This window comes from Squalius cephalus (genome assembly GCF_949319135.1).
Source record: "Squalius cephalus genome assembly, chromosome: 25".
Taxonomy (NCBI): Eukaryota; Metazoa; Chordata; class Actinopteri; order Cypriniformes; family Leuciscidae; genus Squalius; species Squalius cephalus.
In genome coordinates, this window is record NC_137146.1 from 14400911 (window position 1) to 14425600 (window position 24690).

Genomic DNA, 24690 nt, shown 5'->3' on the forward strand with positions numbered 1-24690 from the left:
TTAATATCTCAGGGGGTAGGCTACTTCAAGTAAATAGATTAGGTCAAAGAGGTTCAGCTAACAAAAAGTTGGAGAATACCTGCATGTAAATATAAAATAATTTGAATGGACTAACGTTACTTGCACAATTACTTCCGCGTTGTAGTTAGTACATATCGAACATTAATCCAAACAAATAAATGTTCGTGGTTCGTACCGATGTTATTCATCTGTTCTCACACACTTCAGCGTCGCGGTCACTCTTTAGACGAACACTGACACCCTGTGGTGAAATAATGGCGTATTTTTAACACCCGCTGCTTTCTCAGATCGGCTTGGGCCTTGGGTTGGATTAAAACTTCATGTTCCGACAAGTTTGGAAAATTCTACACACAGTAAACATAAGAATATACCTTCTCCTGTCAATAAAAACTGCCAAAATTGTCAATCTTATTGCGGAAACTCATTTTAGGTGGCGTTTGTTCAACTCATTGACCAGTCTGAGAATGTCTACTCTGCCACAGTACATTGAAGATTGAAAGTAAACATAACCGGAAATAAGTGAGACGTACTATTTCCAAACGGAAGTGCGTCACGAAGCTCAGTGCAAGTGGTCCATTTGCACATTTTAATGTGTTTGAAAGACAAAAACCTTCCAAAGACAGTAATACATGGTTAAATGACTCACTGATAATTCAAATAATTATTAATTTGTTTGGCAGGAGTTGATTAGATATGCAATGTTTAGAAAACACTTCTTAAAAGTGAAATATAGTATAGGGAGAATACATTAACTATTAATAATTTACGGCCATTGTGAGAATAACATGTAATCAATAAAAAACGTAACTGTAGTCTGATTACGAGTATTTTAAAAAGTAATATAATATAATTACAAGTTTGTGGGATCTGATTCAACTCATTTGAAATATAGGTCAAAGTAATAACTGTCTGGACAGGCCAAATCTACAGCTAACATGTCAAAAAGGTAAACGTACATTGCATTTCCAACATCCTCTTTATATAAGTGTTTGATTCCATGTGATGTGGTGAAAGTTCTTTTGTTGTACAAATAGTTCAAAACATTATGCAAAGCTGCATTCTTCAGTTATAAGTTAAAGTTATACAAAATGCCAGGAGCCGCCCACCTCACTGATTTGACTGAGATTCGATCGTCCCACACAAAAGAGTAGGAAGCAAGGAACAGAGGGCACTGGCTCTGCAGGGTTACGAATATGGAAATATGGAATACATAGCCAGCTGTTAAAAATAAAAATCTGAACAGCAAGTTATCAAAGATGCAGAGAACTTCTGTGAGAACAAATGAGACTGAAGAATAGTGTACTACTGCCCCCTTGTGGTGTCAGAATGTAGTGGCCAAAGTAAGTTTTTAATACAGTATTTATGAAGCTGTGAGATTAATGCCACATATCACTGATGTCACTGATCAAAAAGTATGAAACTTGTCCATCGAGTTTGCTTTGAGAAATGAGCTGTTTTCAAACATGACATTTCAGTGATCTTTATTTTTTGAAAGAGATTCAAAGGGTTTTTCCATAAATACAAAAATAGCATATACAGTACTTCAGTTTAAATGAGATAATACATGTAGCAGGATTAGCATTTTAAATCAAATTATGATTAAATGAAATTACATAGTGAAGGACCGGGTGTTCATGGGAGAAGGGGGACAGAACTATACACACATTTTCTAAAAGCACACTTAAATCACATCCTTTCATGTGGACTTTTTTTTTTTTTTTTTTTTAAAACAAAAAAAATACCACATTGATCCCATAATGTGAACCTGATATATTGACAATTGCACAGAGATGACTTCATGCGCTCACCAAAGCACATAAACATTTTCAAAAGGAAGTTCTGTTTGAATTCATCACGCAGTTAACATATGCCTTACACACACACTCACACATGGAAGTTCTATTTCGGTTAGCAGAAATTGTTAATAAGGGCACTGTGATCTCAAATGCATCAGTGTGTTACATTTAACCTGATAAGCGATACAACACAGAGTAGGACTTCGCACATTTACACGAGTCATAACCATTATCCACATTATCCACACCGGCTCTGGTTGATTCACGAATATTGGACACTTACTAACAGACGGAATTAAGGCAATTACAAAACATTAAAAGTGCTTCAGAGGGCAAATGTTTTTGTGTGTGTTTTTTTCTTTTTTTAATTGTCATCACATATAAACTGAGGTTATAAATAACCTGAGGCTAGACCTCTATACTTTAAAGAGATAGTTCAGACAAAAAATGTAATTCTGGCATCATTTCACCGTACACTGTATGACTTTCTTCAGTAGAACATAAAAGACGACATTTTGAAGAATGATAATAGTTTCGGATACCACTGGCGTAGAGTCATACAGGTTTGGAACGACATGATGGTGAGCAAATGACAGAATAATCATTTTTGCGTGAACTACACCTTTAACCTATCCCTTTGGGACTTTAAAAAGAAAGAAAGAAAGAAATGTGTCAACGACATTGTCTAAGCAGAATGTGCTTGGCATCAGTTAACCCACTAGCCTATTTACAGTTCCTCAAACACGCAGCCACACGTGATCATGGCGTTAGTCTTCAACACTGCAGCAAATAAATGACGGTGAAAGTAATCATTTAAAAAATAGTGAAATGGCCGTGTTTGCCGTATGGTGTGCGCTGGGATTTTGCTGGAGGAAATGAGCATAAGGCATGGGTGAACTGAAAGCACCGGTACACCAGCGTGGGCAGAGAAGTGCTCGACTCTGCCAGAAGATGGCATCAGGCCAGTCTCATTCTTTATACCGCCTATTGTGTGCCCGATACTAATTCTCTCATGTCATAAGAGAACGAGCAAGATCCACCGCCAATGTGAAATCTTTGTATAGTTTGCTTAAAAAGAAAATAAGTCCAGATGGAAAAACGAGACCTAGAGGGGCTAAAGCGGTTGCTAAGCCCTTGTTGCATTTCTATATTGAGAGAAGTCTAACTTGACATTCCCTCAGGTTGTGATTGGCTGTGGCTGTCTACTTGCTGATTGGCTGCAGAGGTGATGCTGGGCGTGTAAGGGGGTGGGGCATCGCTAATTACACTGGAATCGCTGGCGTCCGGGATGGTGATGCTCAGGGATGCATCAGTATCGTCGTGTTGAGCGTACTCGCTGTACGGTGGAGGCTTCAGGTCATTTGCTGCACAAAACAAAGATGAGAGAGCACAGTGATCATGCAAAAGGTTTAAAATGGCAAAGAAAACAAAGAAAAAACATCACTGATAACACAAAAAATGTTTTCTCATTGTAAAATAAATCCTGTTATATTTACAGTAAAACAAATGGCAGCTGTGGTTGCCAGATATTCACTGTAAAAACATGTATGACAATGATTCTGGTATTATGGAATCAGTGCCTGTATATTTTACGATTTATAAACCGGAATATTTCATTAAGTGATGTAATGTTAATATACATATGTTATATGTAATTTAAGTACCAACATCTGCATATTACCTTAAAATGTATTGATAACCAGCGTAATAATACAGGTGGTAAAATAGAAAGCCACATGATGAATCAATAAAACATGGACAATATTTGTACATTAGACATTGCACAGGGTCAAACACAAACACAAAACATCAGCAGAGCAAAACATGACACTGAAATAATCTAATAAACATTAACTAAATAACAGAACATTTAACACAAAATACCCTGCTGTACATTACTGATAACAAAAATGAGAAGAAACAAAACTATTGAAATAAATCATGTGTGATGTGTCATGTAAGAACTTATGGGAATGCCATTTTACTGTTTTTCAACCATAAATTATGTGGCAATTATACGGCAATATAACAATTTATTTCAGCATTTTACAGTAAAATGACATAGTAATGTTAGCAATTTTATACTAATTTCTGTAAAAAAATAAAAATAAATCTACTTTTTTTTAAAAAAAGTGTAAATAAAGAGATATCAAAACAACAAATTTTATTGATCACTAAAAATACAAATACATTATAAAAAAAGAGAATAATAACAGTAATAAGACTAGAATAACACTAGTGACTCTCAGCAACTTTCTGCACAACTAAACCTTCCAATTACTCATCAATGTAATATGCATGCAAAATACCAAGGTCATTCTTAAAAAAATAAATAAAAAAAACATTTCCTGTTTCATGCTGCAGGCCACTGCAAACCATCAATGCCCTATTTGTTTTTTAATAGCAAACAAAAGCAAATATTGCCAAATATGTCCATGGAACAGGTGGCACAAACTACACACAAAGCGCTTGGAAAAAGGGGGGGTTTCCATCACCACTTCACTCAAATATCAAGAAACGGTGGAAACGCTGAATGATGTGTCATTGAAGTTTGACAAAAACCACATCCTGCCCTGGAGATATTATGTTTCACTCTTCTGGGTCAAAGGAAATGCGGTATATGCATGTGTTGCATCTTCAACCTCATGTTCTTTCTTGGGGGTCTTCTAGACACATATAGATCTACTTGCTGAAATCCAATGTTTATAAACTCATTAGACATTGTTAGATAATGAGAGCACAAATGGAAATGATGGAAATGGACAAGCCAATCCACACAAGCATCAGAAGATTTCCTTCTCTGCTGCTGAATGAACAATCGGTCTCAGCACAGAAACTAAACTTAAGTAAACCCTACGCACCCTAAGCTTTGATTGCCAAATTCATTTCAACCTTTTCCATGTCTTAATGTCAATATCTGTCAGCTGGTGTTCATAAATGTCCTTCTCAGCGACAGCGTGTCAGTTAGAAAACCTGCCAATTATGAAGCATTGGTCTAATTTGGGATGGCTGATGCCTGCAGGCCCACTCTCCAACTGTTGCTCCCTCTTGTCATAAAATTGTCCCTGTTAACCATTTACAAAGCATAAAGCAGAATGGGTGAAAGCACGAGACTTTCCCTGGAGAGATGTAATGTGACTGAAATGCTGTTTCTCATATTAGGGTGAAAAGACATGTCAAGTATTTAGCGTTTGTCTAACCCTTGAGGCTTGACAGTCTCCTCAGTCCTCACCATACCATATATGTATTCTTGCTGATTTTCTTGTAAACATATCGACCATTACTGTATAAAGCTTCTCATGCAGAGATGTTTTTAGGGATGAACCTAAACTGTGACACACAAGAGAACGTCAGTGAAAGAGCTCATAGTTCAACAAACATTTAATCATTTACATTCCAGCTGCGCTGTGAGTGATCGATTGGAAAAGCACTTTCAGAGATGATTTTAAGTGCAGCACAGTCTACATGAACGCTGCAACAATATCGGGATTTGACGTACACACAGAGAGCCAAAAATAAGGCGAAATCCATCCTCCAAACACAAATGTGCAACTAGAAAATAATTAGCAGACAAGTCCCTATTCCATTGTTTATGGTTAACTTTTTTGTAACACTCCATTGACCAAAAAAATCCATGACTGTCTAACAGATTCAAATGGTTTAATGAATGGTTTCATTTAAAGCTAGGGTAGGTAATCCTGTTCAGAAACACTTTTTTTTATACTGGGTGAAATGGTCCTTCCATCCTGAGAGTAGTCTATACATTTTGTGTTCAGAAAAAGGAATGAAAACAATCAGACCTCTGTAGCAGCTGCAGGACAGTAAAAACTCTGACCAATCACTGCCACTCAGTCCGAGTGTAAAGAACCAATCAGATGCCTTCAGAGCCAGGGGGAGTGTCTTAGCAGTGTCAATCAAGTTCGTGTACGCGCTGATCGCCCCTCTCTTGCACAGCGCGTACCGTCATTCAAAATCAAGATTGCAGGTGTGCCGAGCAGCTGTGCTAATGGCGGACAAACAACCAAAACTACCAATTTCTCGAGTGGAACCTGCTCATACAACAAAGACAGGTAAACGGAAAAAGATCGATGACGATAAACAAGCCCGTCGGAGCCCATTGACTCAGTGTTAAAACTCTAGCCGCATAACATACAGATGTCACGCACTGTGCAAAGCAACAATTGAAACCTGCTAATTCACTGGCTTGTCATGTTGCTAAAATAATGTACTAGCAAACCTTTTTTAGCATTACATATCGCTAGAATAATTATTTACATAGCCTACTGCAACGTTAGTTACCGTTATATTATCTTACTGGCTATTTATAACTCATAGAAAGAGTGCAACATTATAAAGTTACATTACATGTGATTCTGACATGATGCTACATGCACTGCGCTCCTTCCTCTCCGCTTGTCTCAGGTAAATAATGCGTCTTCGATCGGAGTCGCGCGTTCATGTGTTTTGGGGGCGTGGCTTTGGAAGGACCCCAGAAGGGAGAGGGTGGACTGAATGGAAATAATGAGCTGTCTTTAAAACAGTCGTTAGAGGTCTACATACACTCGATTTTTATACTTTCTTTTTCAGAATACTTACATTTTAATTATGTATTGATATATTCATAAAGTTTAAACAAATTTGAAAAATAAGTTTTTTAGACCATTCTTACCTACCCCAGCTTTAAGTTCCCTTATTACGCATTTCGAATATTACCTTTCATGCAGTGTGTATAATATTGCTTTTGTGAATGTAAAATGTCTGCAAAGTGCACAACAAGAGAAAAAAATTATTCTGAACTGCCGAAACAAGTCGTCAACAATTCCAGTCTCAACGTCTACTTCTGACCAGCCCTCAAACGCTGCAGTTGAAGCTGAGACTGGAAGTGTTTGGTTTGTGTTGTCGACATGTTGAGAAGACACTGTTCCCTTTCGTGGTCACTCCGAGTTACGTCGGATGACGACGATTGACGTAACGTCTCCGTTCCCACTCAGGGAACGAGGGTTACATCCGTAACCGAGACGTTTTCAGCACTGAGAATCCACTTTGCATGCACAAAAGGATGAGGATTTGCTCTGGAATTGATATAACTACGCCAACGTCACTGTTCACATTACTGTCTATACAAGTGCTGAGGAAGCCTCTGGAGCTGACATTCAGATTTGGTAATGGGTGTTTCATTTCTGACACACGCTGTAAGCGGTAGACCAATCACAACAGACTGGGCCATCTGACCAATCAGAGCAGAGTATGCTCATGGAAAGGAAGGTTTAGAAAGACTGAATCTGCGCACGGACCGCTTTTAGTCTCTTTGAGAAATGAGGTGATGTGCAATGTATATGTCCACAAACTGTAAGAAATAAATAATCCAGTTAAATCAAATACTAATTGATAATAAACGGAGCAATTCCAAGAGGGTCCTCACACCATCGGTGCTCTGGCCCTAATTACAAAATAAATCTAACAAAAAAACAAAACTTAAATTCTTCATTTGATACAGTTTTTTGAAATTGTGATGTCAGTCCCATGCCAACTGTGGCATGTGTGTCTCAGAGAAATTCATAAGGGGGGGGGGGGGGGGGGGACAACACACTAAACAACAAAAAATACTACTTGTTGGGTACCAGTGGTCTTTAAAGTGGTCCAGTAAAAACTTTTATTAATCTCTTAAATTACATATCTCTTAATTTCTTACATTTTCTTATTAATCTTGCAATAAATGATTTCTGTCCCAGTGCAGACTGGGGTGTAGTCGTATAGTGAGTCAGTCTTACCTCCAGACACTGCCTCATATGGAGGAGGCATGTCCAGTTGAGACAGTGAGGATGAAGGTGGAAGAGAGGCGGAGGGTTCACCCACCGAGCCGTCGTCCTGAACTCCGTACCAACTGGGCCAGATTGATGTCTGTGGAGCAGAGCAGCAGTGCTAGTTAAACACCCGCAATCAGACGGGAATCAGACATATTACACACAAGAAGCATCTTAAAGACGCCTTTAAATACATGTGGCAGTGAAACAAGATAAAGTCGATGCTTGCTGTTAAATGGTGGAATCCTGCAATCCCTTGCCCAGGCCTATGTATGTGCTCATAACCTTTAAGACCTTGTGGTCTCAGTTTGGCTGATAAACACAATGATATCCCAGTTTCAGTAAGGATATGAGACACTTCTGTTTTTTTATATCATATGCAGTTTCATAGTTCACATAAAAAAATTGCTTAAAGAAAAGGTCATCTTTTAGGTTGGATCTTAATGGTCTGGTATTTCCCTTCTTGATTACACTATTGCTCATCGAAGCGGTTTGCTAAGTATTAAACAAGTTACCATTATGTGATACATGGCGTAACAAATGACCTAATAAGGGCAAACTGCATTTTAAAACCACTGTAAGAAGAACAAAAACAACTACATGTGAATGTGTAAGCAGGCTAAAAGTTGATCATCTATCTGAACCGCTTGTTGTCAAATTAAGGGCATTTCCTGTGTGGAGAGCTACAGGCAGCTTGGGTTTCTAAAAATAGACCTATATATTGTTCTCTCCACATCTGAAGAAAGAGAAAACAACTTCTGTTAGAAGAAAGAGAAAGCAACTGCTGTGAAATTCTAAGATAATCTAGAACCTTTTTTATAGACATATCCTATAAAAATTCAGCTTGCAATGGTATGATGGACTAATAAATGTACATTTTTTCCAAAATATCCAGTCAAATATTAAAATAGCAACCTTATTTGAATGGCAAAGCTCTTGAAACGGTCTTCAATACTTGTGCTACAAATTGCTTCCAGATGCTTTTCTGAACATAAAACGCTTTCATTTAGAAACAAAGGGCTTTTTCTGAATTTAAAATGCAGCGTTACAGCTTCATACAGTTTAGAGCTACAGAGATCACATTCTACACATCAGACTCTTTTAAAGAAATCTCATTTATAATACAGACGCAGATACCATAACTTGACTGTACAAATGAATCTGCTTTAGTCAAACTGCCCAAAAAACAAACAAAACAATAACATTCCTAAAAAGTTTTGTCAGCGCTGTCACGGCCCTTAGCTCCGGGTCCTGTTCTTGTTCCATCAAGTCTGCTTCTTCTGGCTTTTTCACAGGCACTGGTTAGTTTTGACAAGTGCTGTGCACCAACAAGAGAAACTATTCTTCTGAACAGAAGAGCTCACACATTTAGTGGCCTGTGCGAATAACACAGACACGAGACCTGACACTCCTGCCCTCGGTTTGGTTTAACAGATCCTTGCTGCAGCTTTGAGTTTAGAGAGTGAAACGTTTTACATCATGAGTCAAAAAAATGCAGAGCACCAAGGTCAAAAATTGTGTTGTGAAACAGTAAGAGTGGAAGTTCACCAAATCCTTGCCTGTAGATAAATGACAGACAGAACGTGTCACACTGTAAATGTGCACCACATTAGAATCCGCACTCAAATTCAGTCTGAAAACCAAGCAAACTGAAACCTTAGAGAAGATTCAAATTTCCTGTGATCAGATATATTAAAGATTCCCCTATAGACTAACATGCCTTTTAGGATCTGTTTGGGTGATCCGATTACAAGTGTACAAACACCTTAACATTCATAGTGTAAAAGCTAATCTGTCCTGATGTATCCCGGACAACAGTGAAGGGCCGCCTATTCATCTGTCAATCTCCACTAGAACAGGGGTGTTTAAACTTTGTTGCTTGTTGTGGCAACATGTAAAATTTGGAATCACACATATATATATATATAATACATCATATATATATATACACTGTCATATATATATATAACAAAATTAGTTTGCAAATTTTTTGGATTCATTTCTACATTGAAGAAGAGCAATATCAAGCAAGTAAAAACTTTTTTGCACCGTGGAAAAAATTCAGGTATGAAGGGGTTAAATTCAGATTCAGTAAAATTACTGAATTAAATAAAAAAATCTAATAATAATACAATTATACAAAAAACTAATTTTAAAATAAGCAATTAATAATTATTTAAAAAATAAAATTGCATCCAGAATTTTCGGTTTCGGCCCTGAAATTTCATTTCAGTGCATCCCTAATTCATTCTGATTTGGTGTTTTTGATCACTTTTGATCAATTTAATGCATCTTTTTTTTAAAACATTTATTAATGTCTTTTTAAAAAAAGTACATGAATATATATATATATATATATATATATATATATATATATATATTAGAGCTGCACAATTCTAGATAAAATGAGAATCAAAATTTTTTGTTTAAAATAGAGATTGCGATTCTCCCACACATCCGAATAGACAACTAAACAAAATAACATGTAATTTACTAAAGGTTCTGACAAAATGTTAATTGCTGCAGTCTATTTAAAAAAAATTAATTAAATATGAATTAATTATATATTTTTTAGTTAGTTTGAGTGAATGATTCAATGACTCGCTCATAGACTTCCATGGTCTCATTACTGGATAAATCAGTGTTTTTGAACGAATCTCTTGAATGAATGATTCAATGGCAAATAATGTTGTAATTGATACAATCTTTATTTGAAGTGTCAAGTTACTTTCAAAGGGTGATTTACTCTATTTTGATTGCTACCATAGACATCAGTGTAGGGCTGTCACTAACGATTATTTTGGTAATCGAGTAATCGGTCGATTATTTCGACAATTAATCGAGTAATCGAAAAAATGTTTGTGGTAATAAAAATAGACCTAAGCAAAGACCTAAACCTTTAAAATGACTTAAAATGCATATATAAAAACAATGAGGAAATAATATTTGGTTCAAATAAAGCATCAAAAGCAAGTAATAATATTGTTTTATAGAATAACACTGTTAAAATACATAATATAAACAATCATCTTATGTGCATTATGTATTATAACAAATGCCTGCAATAAATGGTGGTGTTACACTTGATAGCAGATTAAATCTTTGTTTAATATTGGCCAAATGATATTTAATTCAAATGTTTACTTTATCTTTAATATTTGGCCAATTCTTTATAATATAAATGTTACGGCCACTATTATTTCTTGAACAAGAATATGTGGACATCAAAACATGCAAACTCAAAGCGAGGGTTTAAACTTTTATTTTGAAATTGCGATGAACAGTTCGCATATTTAGAAACGAATTGCTGTATTCTCCTGTATTTGCGTAGGTTTATAAATAATTTACCTTATAAATCTGATGAAATGGCGCACATTGCATTCCAGATGAATGTTATAAGCAACCCAAACTCACATCATAGCAGAGATGGAGTTTGAGACGCGCTCCACACTTGTAAATTATAACAGTTCATTGGAGCAGCATTTACTGTGAACGAAGCTGCTCTGAGACACACATAACCTACACGGATGTAAATAATGAAAGTGCATTTATAAAAACCCACAGGGCATATATTTATTCAATTGAAGCACAGCCTTTGTGAATTCACAATAGCACTATGCTATAGTATGGTTTTTATATGGTTTTAATACATCATGCAGCCTTAGAAAATGGTCTAATAATGCGGTTCATAGATTCTCGTCCGTGGAATGCGCCACTTCCAGTATTTTGTGGGTTACTTGACACGAGTAAATTGCAATTGAGGATATTTTAAAATCAAGTACTCTAATTTAACCAAGGAATCAAGACAGCCCTACATCAGTGTTTATATCCAAACTATAATCTTTTATTCCAGCACTTCTGTGATAATTGTAAAACAGAAATAATGATACTGTGTGTTTGAAAAGAAGCGGTTTCACATTCACACCTATAGCCGACATGACAACTGCACTCCCTGGGTCAAAGGCAATGCACATTTGAATGTTCGCAGTGATTGTGAACTTGTGAAAGGTTTGACAGTGATTTGTCTGTCTGTTATTTAGAAATAAGATCGAGTGGATGTCTGAATCGAGATCTTTACACAATTAATCATGCTGTTTTAATATTTAAATATAGTAATGGAGCTTTTTTTTTTTTTTAAATCAATTTCCTTCAATTTTGATAAAAAGGGGTTGCAGGAGAAGCATTTGATATGCATGTTAATACATGAATACTTACCTTTATTTGATGACAGATTTACAGTCATCAGACAGATTATTAAAATAAGAGAAAATAAGACAAACTAATATTGATATGGGTGTAATCTACTGTATGAGTGTAGACTGGCTGAACAGTGATGGATTTAAATACATTTTTAGTGCTTAATCACAACATTCCTCTTCCCCTTACAAGTGCTTAATCAAAGGGGAAACGTTTTGTCTGCTTATCAGCTTATCAGTCGCTCTGTCATTTACCTACTAGTCAAATCTCCTGTGAAATGTCACTTAAGGTCAACAGAAGTTACCATAACATATTGCGTTTGAGTCTGTCTCATTGTTTTGCTGTATGTACACTGAATCCAGGAGACTCACACAGTACTGCACAGGAAGCTAAACGTTGTCATACTTCCAAAAAGCGATTATATCAGCAGCGGCTGACGCACAGCCAATTTGGCCACACCTTTTAAAAAAAGAAATTATCTGATTGAACTGAAGTTTGAAGTTTTAGTTTTACTTACATTTTGTCTCTCACAGACCTGGTGCAGGTACGCACGTCCTCCCACAATGACGATCTGAGCGTTTCGGGGATTGCTGAGGTACGCAGCGAGCTGTCTTTGCCTTGAGCGATACCAGCAGATGTAGAAGAAGATCTTAATCATAATAAATATTATGACGACTCTAAAACAAGATTGAGAACAAGTTTAAAGTCTCAAAGACATACTCATAATAACTGATAATAACTGTTATTATTACAACATATAAATAAACCAGAAATAAAATATAAAGTAAAATCAAAGATGATGTAATGTTAAAACAAAAGACAGCTGTAATCACATCAACAGTCTTCCTAAAACTTACATGTACCAGTACAGCTCCATGCTTCTCACCAGTTGGTATCAATTACCATAATCAGCTTCCAAGCTGTCGAACTGAAATAAGAACCAATAAGAGTTATTGGCAGAGTCTGCATAGGAAAATGTCATTTCGACATTCCTCATGTCATGTTTAAAGCAGCTCAGATTCTTAAAGTCACTCTAAACTTTTAAAATAGACTTTAGTGTAACACACAAGGTTGGGTTATTGTTACATAAACAGAAAACTGAAAATAAACTCGCCCATATAACAGTCAGTTACATAAACAAACAAACAAACATTACAGAGCACGCGCACCCCTTACGTGCATTCATTGGGATTTATTACAGCCCATTTTAGTTAGCTGCTAATGTTATATGACTTTAATACAACTTTTCATCAAGAAAATTAGCTCACCTTGTAAACGTGTTATAAGTAGCGTTATAATCCAGCTTTAGACAGCTAGCGAAGCATCTGCTCCTCATAGACACAAGGAGGAAGTCTCTTTGCTAACGGGCTAATATAACGTTAGTAACGTTAACGTATAACGTTATACAAACACGGTCACCTAACAGTTAGATGTATTGTTTTTTCAAACTGCTCGGGTTCACTAGGAGCCTGTAGGCCGAGTGTGGCTCCTCTCTCTCTCTCTCTGTGTGTGTGTGTTGGTAAATGCTAATACTTCAGACACTCAAGGGCTTCCGAGAAATGTTGAGCGCTGTGTTTTTTCCATGAGCAAACGAAGGGGGTTTTGTTGTAGTTCTTGTGTTGTCTCGAAAGGCGTCCGTACTTCCGTGGATTCATGGTAGAAGAACGTCAAATTAAAAGTCCCTTAAAGTTTATTTTACGTTTTTATTGTAAATAATAATAACAATAATAATAATAGACAGTAATTGTCTATTGTATGTGTAATTTGTAATGTAATTTAAATGGTCGAAATGTTAAGTACCAAAGCACTATTTACTCATTTTGAACCATATATAGTACAGACCAAAAGTTTGGACATATTACTATTTTTAATGTTTTTGAAAGAAGTTTCTTCTGCTCATCAAGCCTGCATTTATTTGATCAAAAATACAGAAAAAAATGTGATATTGTGATATATTATTACAATTTAAAATAATTGGTTTTCAATTTATTATACTTTAAATTATCATTTATTTCTGTGATGCAAAGCTGAATTTTCAGCATCATTACTCCAGTCTTCAGTGTCACATGTGACATCCAGTCTATCACATGATCCTTTAGAAATCATTCTAATATTCTGATTTATTATGAGTGTTGGAAACAGTTCTGCTGCCTAATATATTTGATGAATATAAACGGTTAAAAATAACTGCATTTATTCAAAATAAAAAATATTTTCTAATAATATAAATCTTCTTTACTATCACTTTTTATCAATTTAACACATCCTTGCTGAATAAAAGTATTGATTTATTTCAAAAAAAGAAAGAAAAAAAATTACTGACCTCAAATTACTGACCAGTAGTGTATATTGTTGTTACAAAAGACTTCTATTTTTAAAACATTTGCTTCTTTTTTTTATTTGTATTTTTTTTATTATTATTTTTATTCATCAAAGTATCCTAAAAAAGTATCACAGGTTATGAAAAAATATTAGGCAGCAGAACTGGTTCCAACTTTGATAATGAATCATCATATTAGAATGATTTCTAAAGGATCATGGGATAGACTGGAGTAATGATCCTGAAAATTCAGCTTTGCATCACAGAAATAAATGATAATTTAAAGTATAATACATTGAAAACCAATTATTTTAAATTGTAATAATATATCACAATATTACATTTTTTTCTGTATTTTTGATCAAATAAATGCAGGCTTGATGAGCAGAAGAAACTTCTTTCAAAAACATTAAAAATAGTAATGTGTCCAAACTTTTGGTCTGTACTGTAAAAAAAAAAAAAAATAAAAAAAAAAAAATATATATATATATATATATATTTCTGGAGAACCCACGGGGTCAAATTTGGCCACTGTTAATTGCTGCTACCCAAAATGAACAAAAATAAATAAAATTGTCAAATTTAACTTCAAAAGCCCAGAGTGCCACTTCTGACCCCTGCATAGAGACACCTATTGGATGAATATTGACCTCACAAGTGCCAGAGTGGTAGTAACATGATGGCTGACCACATGCTGTTTTGTTGAGCTGGAAACCTACCCAAACAAAATCGTCTTCTCAGCAAACCAGCGGTTGGTAAAATTGTGTATTTTTTGCTAATCTATTTAGTATTAGCTTGCAGAATGCCTAGAAGTACGTTTTATATTATTTTTGGATAAATTAGTGACTCTGAGCTAAACAATGGGCCAAAAATGACCCTCTGGGTGTATGGGTTAGAAAAATGTCGGGTCAAAAATGACCCTTTGGTTCTTTGAGTGACTTTGATGGAGAATGGTGACAGTCCTGTATTTGGCTAAAGCCTTGAAATAATTTTATTTGTATAATATATTTAATAAGTTACCTCAGTAGTACAGGGCCAGAGACTAATAAAGTAGTATATTTTTTCAGGGAGTATGGCGTATGAGCAAGGACCTCAAAACTGAAATGCACTGTAAAAAATGTGCAGTTCCTCTCTGCATCAACAAAAAAAGAAATTGTTTCAAAGACTTCCACAATGTCTAGTGTGAGTTCCTCTCTCTAGCAGAACAGATTTTTGGATAAGCAAACTGTTTTTTTCAGACGTGATTTTGGCCTTGTGTTCTTGTTTCCATTGGCCACTTGGCCACATTTGGAATCCAGTTCTAACATGCAACAAATAAAGCAAAAAAAAAAAAAAAAAAAAAAAAAACCTTGTTAAATGTAGCTGTGTGGTTGACTTTAAAATAGATAAAGATAGATTAGATAGATAGATTTAAAATAGTTTGCATTGACAGTGTTTGTTATTGTGATTCTTTGAAATGATACGCCTAAAGCCCAATGGGTCAAATTTGGCCCTAATACTAAATTAGGGAATAAAGGGTTAAAATTGAAAAAGTGGATATTTTGGTGTTCAGTGAATTTATAGCAGTAATTTAATGCATAGTTCATAATTTTCCAAAGAAGAAAAGGGTTCTTGGGTTCTCCAAGGATATATATATATATATATATATATATATATATATATATATATATATATTATATTATATTTTTTTTCTCCAGCTCTGTTTTGTACCGGAAGATTGTGATATGAACGGTTAAAAAAAAAGTACTAAAGCGCCATCTACCGGGCACAATAAGTTACTGAATGACGTTCTTGAATCTCAGATCAATAAAGTATTTTCTCACTGGTCCATCAGAGATCTCCTGCAATATAAAAACTGGACATAAAAAAACAAACATAAAAAACAAACACATTTGACTAACACACTACCTGCATATGCAAAATTAAGGGATCATTTAGTTAAGTTATTTGTTAGTTACATATTTTTGTTGGTATTTATTCCTCTGTTCTATAAAACAATGACAACAAAGAACCTTTATAAATTTCACAAAATTAAAGAAATCTGAATAAGATTAATTTATATTTTAAATGCTTCAGGCAAAGGAAGAATAACAGACCATTTGCAATAAAGGTATCAAATTGCTTTATTAACCTGTATTCAAGTTACATTCATTAAAAACTGCTTTTCTACGTTAATCATTTATCTTTATTTCAAACCACATATTATATAAAACAATCATGCATATCCTTGTACAAAATATAAGATGTTTCAGTACAAGCACTGTCCTCTCCAAATATATAGCTCTTCCACTAGTCTAAATTATCTTGTGATGCTCAACACAACCAAATTCAAGCATGCCAAATCCAAGCTTGATTAATCCGAGAAGCGACATAAATTCAGGTTCTTCAGTTCCATTCAGAGCTTTTAAATGAATGTCTACCATTGAAATTCCTAATATGTGTTTAACACTTAAAACTCATTGAATCTGTTGTCTTCAATGACGACCGTCCTCTTGGGATACGTGTCAATCTCTACAAAAATATACCGGAATTCATACTTTCCAGTCTCAGGATTCTGTCAGACAGAAGAAGCAGTTTGTTATATATTTGTCAACACTATTTTTGCACAAAACTAAAACAATTTTTTTCATTGAGATGTATTGTACCTCCTTTGATTCTGAATGAACAGTTCCCCGTAATCCTGGTTCAGATCCCTCAACGTAAAATTTCAGCCGCATGTACTTGATTCCATCCTTCATGTACTCTACATGACTAAAGAAAAATCTTAAAAGCATGTGTGAGGTGTAACAAAAGTTTTTATTTATTTATATTAAAAATTGTACCTGACTTGTTGCCTTCTGCCACGCCGACTGGTCTCTCCAAAGCCTTTGATAGGCTCTCCAAAAGCTCCGATTACCTTCACATACAGCAAATACCCAGTTTATTCACACGTTTAACATAGTTGGTTTGTTTATCTCCGTTGCTCATTACAAATTAATCACCATTTGCTGACCTCTGGGTGAGTTCTGCACTTCTCAAAAGCTTTTCCATAAATTTTGCTTGGACTTGAAGAGGAAAACAGCTCTTGAAAGACCACATACAGCAGTCCACCTAATAAGGATGACAATCAGATCATTTATTGTACTGTTGAACATATAAACATGCATGGAAATGTCTGAGCACGGGATCTTTAATTGATCTTTGATAACAATGGCATCATCAACTAGATGTTTGAGAGAGCCGGATCATGGGCACACGTCTTTGGATCAGTGTTATTAAACTAAAAAATTTTAAAAAAGGTTTTTGGTAATCGAAATAAAGCTAAAATAAAATATTAATATTAGATTAAAAACATATTTATATTTATATTATATATATATATATATATATATATATATATATATATATATATATATATATATATATATTAGTACACACACCTGGGCAAAAAAAGAAAAAAAAGTGCCAAGCCCAAAATGGCTAAACACTCCACTTTTAATTGTCTTCACCACAAATTATTGGTCAGGAAATTTGCTACATTTAAGCAAATGCACTACTTAAAAAAGCCATTATTGTCTCAGTAAAACATCAAAGACAGAATGAAGTTGCATAATGATGCTCCAGAGCGGTGTCTTCGAAAATCTGGTGAGAAATATAATAATAAATGCATCTCTACCACAGTGGAGCATTGAGGAAGAGGAGCCATTGTGTCGGGAGCCTTTTTAGCTGCTCGTATTGGTGAGCTACTTTACTGTGAAAAGTCATTTAATGCTTTGGTGTACATTGCAGAATGACTTGCTTCCCACAAATGAAAAGTTAGCGTCAGAGTCCAGATTTGACCCCTATAATGAATATTTGGTCTCACATTGGGTGGAACAATACTGACTATTTTTCCTGTATAAACCTGTCTGCAAGTTAACAGGGAAGGCTATTCTGTGCTAAGGTACTTGATCTACAGATTTTGTACAATTCTTGCTAATTTCCTGATCAATATTAGACCACAAAATATTTTGCCATTTTCTGGCTTGGTACATTATTTTTGGCCAGGTGTGTGTGTGTGTGTGTGTGGTACCATGATGGTCCACAATCCAGCCCTGGTTTGTATCAAATCAAACATGTCACCTGTTACACCGAGTCCAATGAGCACCACAATCAAATAAGTGAAATCTTTGCCGGCTTGTTTAACTGTTGAGGAAAGATACATAGAATCAGACATGCACTTACTAACTAGCTATAATAAATCATGACACTAAATTCCTTTAAAAAAAAATCAACCACTTCCTGCCAAAATATCATATTTACTGTAGTAGATTTATATAGCTGGGATCTCTTTAAAAACTAGCTTTGTTTTCAGAATCTTTGCTTCATTTTAACCTACTTTTTCTAGTGACTGGTTGGCAATATCAATTTCTAACCATATGGTATATTGACAGAAAAGATGGTTAATACTGTAATTCTCTGTAATGCACGTATATACCTTTCTGTGCAGCAGACGAGCTTGGAGGTGTGTATGAACTTCTGGAAACTGACACCTTGTCAGTGTCCTTCTGTCCATCGCTTCTTCTACAAAACCGAACTCCTGTATGAAGCGAGCGAGTGTGGTAAAATGTCCAGTTTAACCCAGAACATAGATTCGTTTGTGTCTGTACAGCTGATATCTGTTGTGGCAGTCTGGCATGCACACGTTTTAATATGTGCTGCACACATCTTGTCGTCCTTCCGATTCTGAAGAAAGAATACATCATAATTCCTGATAGTATAAATGACCGCTCTTAGAAGTTAATCTAAAAGATACAACGTGCATCACTTTAACATGTTTTAATGATGACTTTCACACGTCTCCTGAACGTTTATTGAAGTAGAACTAGATTGCATTAGTCCTTGGCTTCACGCTTTCTGTCTTCATTTTCAAAATAAAAGTACCAATTCACGTGAAGAGGCGTCTGACAATTTCATCACTGGACATGTTCACGCCAGGTCCTAATTCCCAATTCGCCTACTTATACTACGCCCTAAAAGTATGTAGCCTACTGTTTTTGTGAGGAAAAAGTAGCTAAATACTTTTGAGTGTGTAGCAAATGAGTAAGCTTTGGGACGTACCACTTCGTCTATGGCAAGCCGTTTTAACTTTTATTCATTTCCAGGATACTAATTCTTGATATCAACAATTCAATTTTTACTAGTTAAAATGATAGTTATTGATATCCGGAATTAGATTTCTACTATAACAATGGCAATTTTTGATATCAGAAATTACATTTCCACTAGTAACAATGCTGATATCCACAATTAAATTTTCACTAGTTAAAATTAGGGGTGTAAGAAAAAATCGATACACTTGAGTATCGCGATATTTTATTTTGCAATACTGTATCGATTTTCAAAAACGCAATATCGATTTTTTTTTTTTTTTTTTACGTCCAAAAATATTTATGGTAAGACCGTAAGACAGTGGTTCACGTTTATGTTGTTTAAATCCCTACCACTAGATAGCTATGCTGAGACGCACCACTAGTGTCCTCGCCAGGCTCGCATAATAACGGTGCGTGTCCACTGGACATTTTAGGATTGACAGCGGACCGGAGAAAGCGTTGAGACTCGAGCGACCGAAAGCGTCAAAAAGTTGGGCAGTTCCTTTATACAAATATCAAGCGAAAAACGCAGTCGGCAGCCAATTGCTGTGAGGTTCGGGATGTGACGTCTGTCTTGAGAGTTTAAACATATGCAAATTGTGCCGGAGTTTATGCTGGATTTAGTGCGTAAATTATTTTGTTTACAAATTAGACGTTGTGCAGTTGTTATATAGCCTATATGTTAAATATTTCATTTTGGATGTGTTTATTGTGATTATATTGGCTGGTTTTATAAAAGTTTATACTACTGAAAGGATATCTTTGCTTGGTGCATTTGGAAACAAAGCTTGTCTATTTCTAAATGTAATCGCGTGCATCGTTCACAACAAACGCGAATAGAGCATCTGGCGCGAGTGATTTCAATGTTAAGTCAATGCAAAGACGCGTTTACGCGCGTCTGGAGGTCCTGCGGCACGAGGCGTTTAGCGCGGCGCGGTTCGCCTCATTCGCGCGTCCAGTTCTTTTAAAATCTTTTATCACATAAAACTTGATTTCAATATGACACATTCATTTTGTTCACTTTCATCCACTTTCATTCATTTTCGTCCAGTTCACGTTGTTGTTTTGTATTGTGACAGGATGTAGGCCTACCTATTTTCTTTTATTATGGCCTACTTGAGCATATAAAAATTTGCTCACTAAGAACCTGTGAACCACAATCCCAAACTGGCAGTTTGATTTTCTGTGTACTGAATTGTTTACCTAAAGTAAACTTCTTTGACTTTTATGCACATCATGTCTTTTTTTAAATATTTTTAATATATTTTACTTTTAAAAAATCCCAATATATCGCCTTATGCACAGTATCGAAATATATTGCAATATATTGAATCGTGACCCATGTATCGTGATACGTATCGTATCGCCAGATTCTTGCCAATACACAGCCCTAGTTAAAATGCTAATTCTTGATATCAACAATTTAATTTCAACTAGTAAAAACTATAATTCTTGATATCTGTAATTGTATGTTCACTAGTGAAATGGCACCATAGGCTGCCATTCAAAATATGATATCAAGAATTGATTTCTTACTTGTTGAAATTCCAATTTCACATATCAGAAATACAATTCTTACTAGTAAAAACCTTTATTTTTGATATCATGAATTAAACTGTCACTAGTTGAAATGTCTATTCTTGATATCAACAATTGAAATGCTACTAGTAACAATGTTCATTTTTGATATCAATAATTCAATTTTCACTATAGTGACAATGTTAATTTCTGATATCATGAATGTGATTGTCACTAGTAAGAAAGCCATTTTAGATATCTGACATAATATTGATATCAGAAATACATTTTCAGATATCAAAAATGAAAAATGTTACTAGTAGAAATTCAATTGTTGATATCAAGAATAGACATTTCAACTAGTGACAATTGAATTAGCCTATCAGTAATTCACATTTTTACTAGTAACAATGTAATTATTGATATCAAAAAATATATTTCTACTAGTAAGAAATCAATTCTTGATATCAACAATTGATTTTGAATGGCGGCCTATGGTGCCATTCATTTTGATATCAACAATTACATTTTTGATATCAAGAATTCAATTGTTGATTCAAGAATTCAATTGTTGATATCAAAAATGTAATTCTTGATATCAACAATTCATATCCTGAAAATGAATAAAAGTTAAAACGGCTTGCCATACTTCGTCATCTTAACGGACAGATCTGTCGCGTGCATCCTGTCACCGTAAACTGCCCTGTCCCTGTCAATCATCTTGTCACAGATACAATCCTCCATTCAGTCTAATTTAATTTCCTAAAGATTTAATTTCAGAGAGAAATGTAGTTGCACGTTCATCTGTCAGTCGTGGGTCTTTCATGCGGAGACTCTCCTTATGTGTTTGCAATTTGAATATAATGATGCATTTAAAAGTTAATGGCTAAACGTATCTTTACAAAAGTTCACAACGCTGCTGCAGATGCAATATAATGAGACAACATTGAATAAATCAATTTTCGTCAGGTTATATACTGATAATTAATCACTCAAACCCCTTTATCTAAACCTCTCTACATAACCGCCGGACTGGCGCGTCCTCCATGTCTGTAGTTTTTTAGTTTGTAGTTCTAACCGAATCCTGTCCATGGGATCCATGGGATTGTTCACCCAAAAATGAGGGGTTTTGGAACAGAAAAACTCCCTTTATTTTTGGGTGAACTATCCCTTTAAGGGTGGGACAGTTTTTGAATTTCCACCTTGTGTAAGGTTTGCCATAGATTAAAAACATGAGCCCAAAACACCATACATTTCTGTAATACTGAAGATGTTGCCTATCCATTTGAACAGTTTATATTATAATGAAAGGATGCGTGACATTATGTTAACTGAGCCAAAAAAACAACAACAACATTTGGGTGATTGAGACAGGCTGCACTCATTGATTTAGTCTAGTGTAAGCATATTTATTACACAAGTTAGTTCATACTTTGATATAATTTCATTTGAAAGATTTCCTTTTTCTGTTTATCATTACTAATCCATGTTTATTTCTGTTCAACTTAATTTCTCAATGTTTATACATTTTATTGAGGTAAGAAGGCTTGAAGTCCTTGAAAAGTAATCAAGTAAAAAAAAAAAAAAGATTTAATTTTCAGGGTCAACTTCCTGTTTGATATATGCCCCGCCCACCTACATGATGTCACACTAATGAGGGCATCCAATTTTGATTATGCGGTCTCACAGCTAAGGTTCAGCAAAATAGTTTTTATTTTCACTCATTAGGTGAAACTGAATACCTTATGTCCCAAAACCCCTCAATTCACCATTTGTTAGTATCAGAAACGTCAATATTTCATTTCTTTTTTTAAATACAAAAACAAGACTAGACCAAGTTTTATTCAGGTTTTACAATATAATCTGAACATCTGAAAGTTTCTGAAGTATATTGGAAATACTGAAATACAACTAAAGGGCAACATTATAAAGTTTATGAAACATTATTTGTCTCAATGGCAAAACTTTAATAATGATGAACATTTTATTTATTTTGGGGGTAAATTAAAGTAAATAAATTAAATAGTTTATTCATGTTCATATTTGTTTTCTTCTTTGTAATCAATGTATATATCACAGCTATTTAACACATACCTCTTTTCTAAAAACCTTTTACATAAAATCAACTATAAATAGTTGATTCAGTCATACATAATAAATTCAATCATTCATAATAAAGTTCCATGCAATGTTTGTCCAAAACAACACTTTTGTTTCACTTTATTTAAAACAATCTGTCCAGCATCAATCAAACATATTAACTAAATGCGTTGTGTCAAATGAATAGGTTTCTGTTTCTCAAATCGTAAGGGAAATATTCGGACATTTCTTATCAGTAAGCAACTTGATACCAATTCTTTGAAAATCTTGCTCGGCACACTTAGTATATTTTACTGTATGCATAGACATGCCAATAACTGACCTTAATGTTGAACATTAAAGGAATAGTTCACTTTTAAAATGAAAATTCTGTCATCATATACTCACCCTCATGTTGTTTCAAAGCTGTATGAATTTCTTTCTTCTGCTGAACAGAAAGGAAGATATTTAGAAGAATGTCAGTAACCAGACAGTTTTTGGGTCCCATTGACTTCCATAGTAGGAAAAAAATATACTATGGAAGTCAATGGGACCCAAAAACTGTCTGGTTACTGACACTCTTCTAAATATCTTCCTTTCTGTTCAGCAGAAGAAAGAAATTCATACAGGTTTGAAACAACATGAGGGTGAGTATATGATGACAGAATTTTCATTTTAAAAGTGAACTATTCCTTTAAGAGAACAAGTCTTGTGTTTAAACATCTGAGATGCTAGTCAGATACATCTAACTAGGCAATAGTCACAGTAAAATCACTCCTGACCTGGAGGATTACAAACTACCTGTTTATCAGTTGGTTCAAGTATCTTAATATGGTTTGGCAATATTTTAAAGGTCTTGATCTATGCTTTCTGCAAAGTAAAAAGGTTATGCACCTATACTCAGGACATTACAGTTTGTATTGAAAAATAATCTGAACATTACAATCATCAAATCAGAGGAAACAAAAACATGTCTGATTCATATTCCACTGAATGAAAAATGTACATCAGTTTGTGGATTCTGTTTCAGTCCAGTGTCTGAAAAATTGTTTTTAGTCCCCAAGAGCTTCACAGTATCAGCTTTAGAACACAAGTCGTCAAGATATTCCCCATCAAATTCTAGAAAATGACAAAAAAGCAAACTTGTCACTATGTTGCACCCCTTCAAGTTCTTAGAGGCTGCTTCCACAAGATGTCAGTAAAGGATATGATGTGATAGCCTGTAAAGAAACGAACATACTATTAAACTTCAGATCATTAACATTCATGTTTAAAAGAATATGTACACCACCGTTGATTGGGGTCGATAATATTTTTCAGAATTTTCGAAAAAAGCTCACCAAGGCTGCATTTATTTGATCAAAAATACAATAAAAACAGTAATCACAATTTAAAAGAACACTTTTTAATATTGTTTTTAAAATGTATTTTATTCCTGTGATGGCAGGCTGTATTTTCAGCATCATCACTCCAGTCTTCAGTGTCACATGATCATTCTAATATGTTGATTTGGTGCTCAAAAACATTTCTTCTTATTATTAATGTTGAAAACAGTTGCTTAATATTTTTTGTTGATTTTTTGATTGATAGAAAGCTTAAACGGCGTTTATTTGAAATATTTTGTAACATACATTTCTTTACTGTCACTTTTGATCAATTCAATGCATCCTAAAAAGTCACAAACAAATGCATTAACTGAAATATTCATTTGTCATGTTGCATTTAAAGTGCATTATGTGAGGCTACAAGCCTATTAATTTGTACACAATGTAAAAAGTTATATTTATGCCACACATAAAATGCCATTTAAAACAAATAAACATTAAACATGAAAGTATATAACT

The 24690-nt window shown here is 34.7% G+C and overlaps 3 protein-coding genes across 5 annotated transcripts in view; all 3 read right to left on the reverse strand.

Moving 5' to 3' along the window:
* Positions 1–1485: 1485 nt before the first annotated feature.
* Positions 1486–13487, reverse strand: LOC307153586 (uncharacterized protein). 2 transcript variants are annotated; one of them, XM_079863132.1, is made up of 5 exons: positions 13087–13487; positions 12676–12746; positions 12336–12495; positions 7589–7718; positions 1486–3181 (listed from the first exon to the last, which is right to left on the reverse strand). In XM_079863132.1, exons 2-5 carry the CDS (start codon positions 12693–12695, stop codon positions 2979–2981), a joined length of 513 nt encoding a protein of 170 aa, XP_079719258.1. In that variant the 5' UTR covers positions 12696–12746; positions 13087–13487; the 3' UTR covers positions 1486–2978. The 2 variants fall into 2 exon arrangements, with proteins under 2 accessions (XP_079719258.1, XP_079719259.1); XM_079863133.1 differs by having other exon boundaries at positions 12676–12738; positions 13087–13141.
* Positions 13488–16239: 2752 nt separating this feature from the next.
* timm21 (translocase of inner mitochondrial membrane 21) lies at positions 16240–19188 on the reverse strand. Its single transcript, XM_079863921.1, has 6 exons — positions 18595–19188; positions 18240–18302; positions 17131–17228; positions 16961–17034; positions 16784–16889; positions 16240–16692 (listed from the first exon to the last, which is right to left on the reverse strand). The coding sequence occupies exons 1-6, from the start codon at positions 18860–18862 to the stop codon at positions 16588–16590; spliced, it is 714 nt and encodes a 237-aa protein (XP_079720047.1). The 5' UTR covers positions 18863–19188; the 3' UTR covers positions 16240–16587.
* Positions 19189–23994: 4806 nt separating this feature from the next.
* Positions 23995–24690, reverse strand: part of neto1l (neuropilin (NRP) and tolloid (TLL)-like 1, like) — a 108479-nt gene continuing 107783 nt past the window's right edge. The window contains exon 12 of one of the 2 annotated variants that reach the window (XM_079862602.1): positions 23995–24066. The gene's annotated coding sequence lies outside the window, so the exon portion shown is untranslated. The remainder of the gene's footprint in view (positions 24067–24690) is intronic. The other variant, XM_079862604.1, reaches the window with a different exon arrangement.

Coding starts and splice junctions, on each gene's coding strand:
- LOC307153586 (XM_079863132.1), bottom strand. CDS start 12,695: ATGGAGCTGTACTGGTACAT. Junction 12,496..12,675: donor ATGGAGCTGTACTGGTACAT/GTAAGTTTTAGG, acceptor ATCTTGTTTTAG/AGTCGTCATAATATTTATTA. Junction 7,719..12,335: donor AGGTCTGTGAGAGACAAAAT/GTAAGTAAAACT, acceptor TCTGCTCCACAG/ACATCAATCTGGCCCAGTTG.
- timm21 (XM_079863921.1), bottom strand. CDS start 18,862: ATGATGTATTCTTTCTTCAGAATCGGAAGGACGACAAGATGTGTGCAG. Junction 17,035..17,130: donor AGTGCAGAACTCACCCAGAG/GTCAGCAAATGG, acceptor CTGTATGTGAAG/GTAATCGGAGCTTTTGGAGA. Junction 16,890..16,960: donor GGCAGAAGGCAACAAGTCAG/GTACAATTTTTA, acceptor ATTTTTCTTTAG/TCATGTAGAGTACATGAAGG.